The 6,905-nt window shown below is 41.1% G+C and overlaps 1 protein-coding gene across 1 annotated transcript in view; it reads left to right on the forward strand.

Moving 5' to 3' along the window:
- The window catches only part of PSMD10 (proteasome 26S subunit, non-ATPase 10), a 19,427-nt gene extending 13,957 nt beyond the window's left edge, over positions 1-5,470 (forward strand). The window contains exons 3-5 of the mRNA XM_025215405.1: positions 1,676-1,822; positions 1,924-2,090; positions 3,295-5,470. Coding sequence (XP_025071190.1) covers positions 1,676-1,822; positions 1,924-2,090; positions 3,295-3,448 — 468 coding nt within the window. The 3' untranslated portion in view covers positions 3,449-5,470. The remainder of the gene's footprint in view (positions 1-1,675; positions 1,823-1,923; positions 2,091-3,294) is intronic.
- The last annotated feature ends 1,435 nt before the right edge of the window (positions 5,471-6,905 follow it).

Genomic DNA, 6,905 nt, shown 5'->3' on the forward strand with positions numbered 1-6,905 from the left:
TGGCCGGTAACCGCCGCTTGTTCGGTAACTCCCGCCCTGCACCGCGCACGGCCCGGCTGTGCCATCCCGTGTGGGGCAGCATAACCCGCGTCAGGAGCCTTCACCGGGTGTTGGGGCCGCTGTCCGCACCGTCCCGTGAGGCCGGCCGGGGAATAAAATGCTTCAGCTTCCCCCAGTTCTCGCTGCGACTTGCCGTGAGCGATAGAAAGGACATAAGAAGTCTTATACGATCATTTCGAGCTTCCAATACAATAATTTCCTATTTACGGTGGTGTTGGTCGGTCCATCTGCCCCGCTGCTGCTGTGGGGCGGCATCGCCCTGAGCTGCAAACGGTCCAGCTGCACTGGGGCTGGGCCCCTGCTCGGCTCATGCAGCAGGACGCGCAGCCTGAGCTCAGCGCGATGTGCTGGGGGAGGGAGATGTGGGGGCAGAGGTGCGTACGCACGTGCATGTGAAACATGGACTCAGTTATGTCGATAGAACTAGGTCTGCGGCGCTTATGGGTCCGTGCACACGTGCACCCACACAGATGGGCTGAGGGCAAAACATTAGTCGGCATGTGTGTGTGTGGCATATACTATCTTGTGTATATTGTGTGTGTATATATCCATATATAATAGATCTTGTGAGCTGGAGCACCCTTTTTTCAGCATGTGAAGAAGTGAGCTCTAGCTCAGGGAAAAGTGTGTGTGGTTAGTCTGTGGGGTGCAAATCTGTCCTGCCTTCTGCTTGACTCCAAACTAACATGGCTAACTATATCTCTGCTCATAGATGAAGTGAGCACAGGCAGCACAGCTTAGAGCAGCCTACCTTGTCTAAGGGACAGCATTTTTCCCCTCCTTGGCCTCATGTGGACGAGCACAGACGTGCAGTATGTGGCACCACAGACCCGTCTGTGGTACCACATCCCTCGCATGGAGGTGTTCCCTGCACTGCTACCTTGCAACATGGGGCGGGTAGGTTTCACCCTGGGAAATCCTGGGATCAAAAAACACCCACACCAAAAAAAAACCAAAACAGGGCAGCACATGTGGCAGCAGCACATACCCCTGAAACTGGAGCCTGGCTGGCTAGAGCCATGCTCCAGCTGCTGGCCAGGCTCCCAGGTGCAGGAGCACCAGCTCCCTGAGACCCCAGGATCCCGGGTAAGGCTGGCCTCAAGCTCCCCTAACCCACCAGGGTAACCTGCCCTGTGCCAGAGTGTGCGTGGCATGGGCCTTCCCCAGGGACAAGTAGCAGTAGCATCTGTCTGCCATTCTAGTGCATGCTTAATACTTGTTCTGGAAGTGATGCTAGACTTCCTAGGAATGGTGGTCACTGCAAAATGGTTTGGCTCTCTCCCCCTCCAAATTGTAAAGCTTAAACCAGTGGTTTCCAACCTTTTTTAGTCTCAAGGCACTCCTCAAGGAATTTGAGACAACTCCTTCATAACAGCTGTGAAATGAATGCACCCAATTTCAAAAACTAATGTATGTGTAACAATGTTTACCTCCTTGTGGAGGGGCTAGGAAGTGGGAGTAGGGGACTAACCAGGCAGGGATAAGCTTGAGCCTACTCTTATCTGCTTAGCTCTTTACACCCTTTAAAGGATCTGATGGTACTACAGAGTGCTGCAGTATCTGGGTTGAGAATCACTGGCTTAAACAGTTTTAAACACTTTTCCTGCCTCTGCAGGCTGGCTGGACCCCTCTACACATTGCTGCTTCAGCTGGTCGTGATGAAATTGTGAAAGTTCTGATTGGAAGAGGTGCTCAGGTGAACGTGGCCAATCAGAATGGCTGCACCCCTCTGCATTATGCAGCTTCCAAAAATAGGGAAGAGGTATGGTTTCAAATGTTAGCAAGCCCTGCTTCTCTTTTTCTTTTAAACAAGGTAAATTAAGGGAACTTCCCCCTCCCCTTTTTCTTTCCTTATATGCTCAGATTGCAGTCATGCTGTTAGAGAATGGCGCTGATCCAGATGCAACAGATCACTTTGAGTCCACTCCGTTACATAGAGCAGCAGCCAAAGGAAACCTAAAAATGATACAGATCCTCTTGCGGTACAGTGCATCTGTGAACATGCAGGACTCAGAGGGGAACACACCTCTGTAAGTGGTTTTCCATTTGCAAGCTTTATATTAACTTATCTCTATGGAAAATGTCTTTATTTCACTTGCAAGCATTGTTTGAAAATTCTCTGTTCCTTTAGAAAACTTGAGAGTATCTCCCTGTTTTCTAATTGTAAAAGCCACTGGAAGCAAAGATGCATGACTACATTTGATTCAGTTTATGATGAAGACTGTTTTTCCAGATATATTAGAGATTCTTCCATTTTATAGGATTTCCAAGAGAAACAAAACATTGTAATTTAACAATTATGCTCAGTTGCCAGTAGAGGGAGACTGTGCCAACAGTCTGAATGCTGGAGAAAGTTAGGCTGTTTGTAGTCTGGACCTTCTTGCCTTGTTAAACACTCCAAACATGCCATGAATATAAAACCTGCCTAGGGCAGAGGAAGAATCTGGGAAGGACAGACCTGGTTTTGGAACTTTTCTGTAACTCTCTTAAGAAAGTAAACAGCAGGTTTAAAGTCCAGTAACTGAAATTTACATCTCTGTCATGGAATCAGTATGAGTTCCTTGGAGTGAAATCCTGGCCCCAATGAAGTTAGTTGGAAGATTTCTAATCAACTCCAGGTGGGGTAGGATTTCACACTTAATGTTTTGGGAATTATTTAATTTCTGCTTTCTATCATGTACTAGCATCAAGTAAGACTTAAAAAAAAATAATCTAATGCTCTTTGACTTGGCACAACTGCAGTTTTCTTGAAAAAAATGTTCACTGTATAAACCTCTAGATATCTTGAGATATCAAACAATATAGCTAAACCTTTGTATCCCAACACAAAATGTACTTTTATAAATAACTGAGGAATGAGATCTTGGTCCCATAATTTTAGTTTGGTTTCTTCTCGAGGCCTTCATGTAATTCAGGCTCACAAACTGGAACTCTTTGACTTCTCCAAAGTTGACTGGTGCTCAGCAAGGCTAGTGTGTAGGGCTAAAGTGAAGGCCTTCATCTTGACAACTCTTATCCTCAGAAAAGCTCTTAGGAAGTTATTAATGGCAGTGAAGAGACTGGGCAACAGGCTTTACGGGTTTATTGTAAGTTAGTTGCACATCGTTGTTCTGTTTTGACTTTCTGGGGACATTCCCGGCATTATAATTGTGGCTCTCTGTAGACTTCCTAGGGACTGATGTTATAAACTCAGTAGATTGGCAGTGATTGTGGGTTTCTTGTTTTTTGTTACAGCCATTTAGCCTGCGATGAAGAGAGAGCGGATGAAGCAAAGCTGTTGGTGTCCCGTGGTTCAAGTATTTACATTGAGAATAAAGAAGAAATGACCCCACTGAAAGTGGCAAAAGGTGGCCTGGGAGCCATACTTAAGAAAATGGTGGAAGGCTAACAGTGTCATCTGAGCTTTTATATTATTCTAATTCCATTCCTGATGCACTCATATTTAAGATTGTAACTTTAATATTTTTACATCTTATTTGGCCTAGATTATAATGCAGATAATTGTATAAACCTTCACTTTTTCCATTTGTACTGCCAACCTATTTCCCTCGCTAGTAATTAAATCAGTCAGCAGTTTTTAAAGTATTTTCAGTATTCTGCACTTTTGTTTCACTTGAAGTCATTATGGCTCTTATAATTTAGACTTGGAAAGAACCTATCAGGTCATCCTGCTTGTTTCTTCTTTTTTTGGTTCCTCACTGCCCCTTTCCTCCCTCCCCCAGTCCCTAGTACAAGGCTTTTTTGTGGCATGTTCTGTCCTGTTGCTTGACCCATTTAAAATCTGTTTGTTCTCGATGTCTATTCCACAGTCTGAACATACTTCTTTTTATTTAACTTTTTTTTTCTTTTACGGTTTTAATCCAATTCTTATTTCGTTTCTGTTTGCTAAAGATTATTCCTTTTCTTTTTAGACTGTTTGCATTTTTTTTCATTCTTCACTCCTTTAGGCTTATCTGTGAATACTTTTATTTCTAAGTATTACTGTTGGGTCTCTCTAGTTCTTTAATCTGCGTCATGCACTTCAATGTGAAGATTTCCCAGTAACAGATGCAGGCCAGCAGTACCTCTCCTGAGAATACTGTCCTATAATCACTGCTTTTTTCCTTTGCCACTATGTCTTGTGGCAAACCACTACCTAATTTTACTGTTCAATTTCCTCTTGTGCCTTTGTTTTACCTGCTTGCTTTTAAGAGCATCTTTCATCCAACTGAATATCTGTGTTGGGTCTTCCCATGGATGTACTGCCTTGAATCCTGTTGTGGTTTTTCTTCCTAGCTCTTTTTTATCTAACTGGTGTTGCTGTGACTTCTGGTACGTACTGTTTTCTGAAATGTTAATACATTCATTCTTCATGTATGTACTTTTTCTTTTTATATTAACTCTCTAAGATAGCCCTTATTTAATAGGTTAGTTGTATAGCAAGGTAAAATTGTAGGGGCTGACTCTGGAAGATGTTTGTTCATGAACATGGATTTAAGTTAACATGCTTTATCCTAAAAGCATACTCTGTTTCACTGGCTTTCAAAACATGAAGAGGAAAGACAAAACAGACTGTCATTTCCATTTATTTCAGTATTTTTGGCTTCTATACTATTAGCTTCTTGAGTGATAATCGCATGAGAAGTTCCAGGGAATTTGCCTCTAGTTGCATCAGTGTGGTGACCACAGAGTTATACTTAACTTTCTATGAATCTTTCTCTGCATGGATTAAAGTCTACAGATGTATAGACTGTGAATACAGATTCTGTGTTCTGTATTCTGTGAATACAGAATCTGGCATAAGGAAATGAGATCTTTCTTCTAAACTGATGTTGGTGAAACTACTAATGACAACTAGATATAGGCTTGTACTTTATTTTTTGTCTGGGGAATTTTCTTTAAATAAGGAATCAGTAGTGAACAACAATATTGTTGTAACACCAAATATTTTATTAAACTTGCATTTAACAAAGGAATCTCATCATTAGCTAAACTACTGTATGTCATATGGGCATAAAGATAGCAGATCAACTGAAATATTGCTAGACTAAAGTGATAGCGGAGAGGTGGTGCAAATAAAAATTTTTTTGGCTACAGGAAAAATTCAAAACTAATAACAGTAAAACTCAACTCTTTATGTACAAGGGGTATGGTTTTCTACAAACAGAAAGTAAGTGTTAAATTGTAACCAAACAAATTCTTGAGTTGAATGCTTGCATATAAAGTGATGTGCACACTAGAAAACAAAATGCATTTTAAGTTCTTAAAGAGCATGTAGCAAGATCCAGTTTCTCTATGCTAAGCTGTTGACATACAAAATGGCTTGAGGGGGAGAATCAGTGCTTTTGGTTAGAGGCAGAATTATTTCTAAACTTTTTAACTTTCACTTTTTACCTGCTATAAAATTCTATAAATTGTCCAGAATTGAGGACTCTGTTGTCTTGGCTCTGTTTCATAAGACCTCTGCTTTTTTCAGAGCTATCTAGCACTCTCTTAAGAGTTACAGTACATGAAAGAGAAATGTAGAATCAAAGTAACTGAGAATGCGTAGTCATTTTAAAAATGTTCACGTTTCAGGCTTCAAAACTGTGAAGTCCCCCTTTGACTTCTTGAAACCGTTTAGCATCTATAAGAATAAGTAATTTTTTTACAAAGAAGTGAAATTATACTCGGAAGCCCCCAAAGTTGTTGGAGATAGAAGCAAAATCTATTGAGTCCTCAAAACCCTGTGGATTTTGCCAGTAGATGGAATATAGTAGATCAGGAAAACAGATAGGTGAGGCTGTTGAATAACCACTGACAGTATTTTCTCCCACCTGTGTATTGCTACTTTTATTCCATGTCATCAAAGCCCCTTGGAAGTGGAAATGGGATGCAAGCAACAAGTCAGTCAGTTTTGGACTTTTGCATCTTCTGTGATATTGGAGAAGTGGAGACCACTGTCAAAATCCTGAGCTGTGAAGTGCTGGAGATGGTGTTCAGTATTGGTCTGTGAAGGGCAAGAAATATTGCCACAACTCACTCTCTAGTCCTTTTCTTCCTGAGGAGATAATGTTTTGTATCTTACTGAATATCTTACCTACTGTACATCATAACTTTTTTTTTCTTTGGGAGGAAATAATTGGGCCTTGTGACAAAGTCTGTCTGTTACCTCAAAGGTATATTCTGAAAAATTAATCTTGCCACTCACACGGCTATCCATGGGTTTGTGATGGACAAATGAGGTGTGTCTACATGTTCAGTTAATGTAACCGGATAAACTACAACACAATTTGGGCTGTAATAAACTAATCTGGGCCTCACCGTCTACATGTGCATTTAAGTATAGTAATTTACTCCAGTGTCAGATAGTCCCATCAGATGCAAGTACTATCTGATGGGACAGTAAATTAGTCTGTACCAGCCTAATTGCTGCACACGTATAGACTGTGGCACTTTACTCTGCAGCAAATTAGTTTACTGCACAGTAAAGCACACATATAGATGCGCCCATGGTTATTAATGTGGCTCATGATTTGCTAAGGTGCTCAATAAAAGGTAAATTGCATTTTTTCTTTGTGCTTTATAAAAGACGATATTTTAAGACGGAGCAATCGTTGTTGGAAAGGAATGCTGCCTAGAAAAGTAAGATGCATTTGGCCTCTACATATTGTAAAATGCACTAAAAATCCCCCTGTCCCCTTACTCTCTCACTTCCATCACCCAATATGATTTGGTGTACACAAGTTAGTCTTCATATTAGCTAAGAACTACTGTTAAATACTGTAGTTTTCCTTTTTATTTTCTGTTTACGTTCAGCAAATATGTAACAGTAGCAGTCTCAGGAACATGCATACAATCTGAATTATTTCCTTTACAGTTAATAA

This window comes from Alligator sinensis, unplaced genomic scaffold (genome assembly GCF_000455745.1).
Source record: "Alligator sinensis unplaced genomic scaffold, ASM45574v1 scaffold646_1, whole genome shotgun sequence".
Classification (NCBI taxonomy): domain Eukaryota; kingdom Metazoa; phylum Chordata; order Crocodylia; family Alligatoridae; genus Alligator; species Alligator sinensis.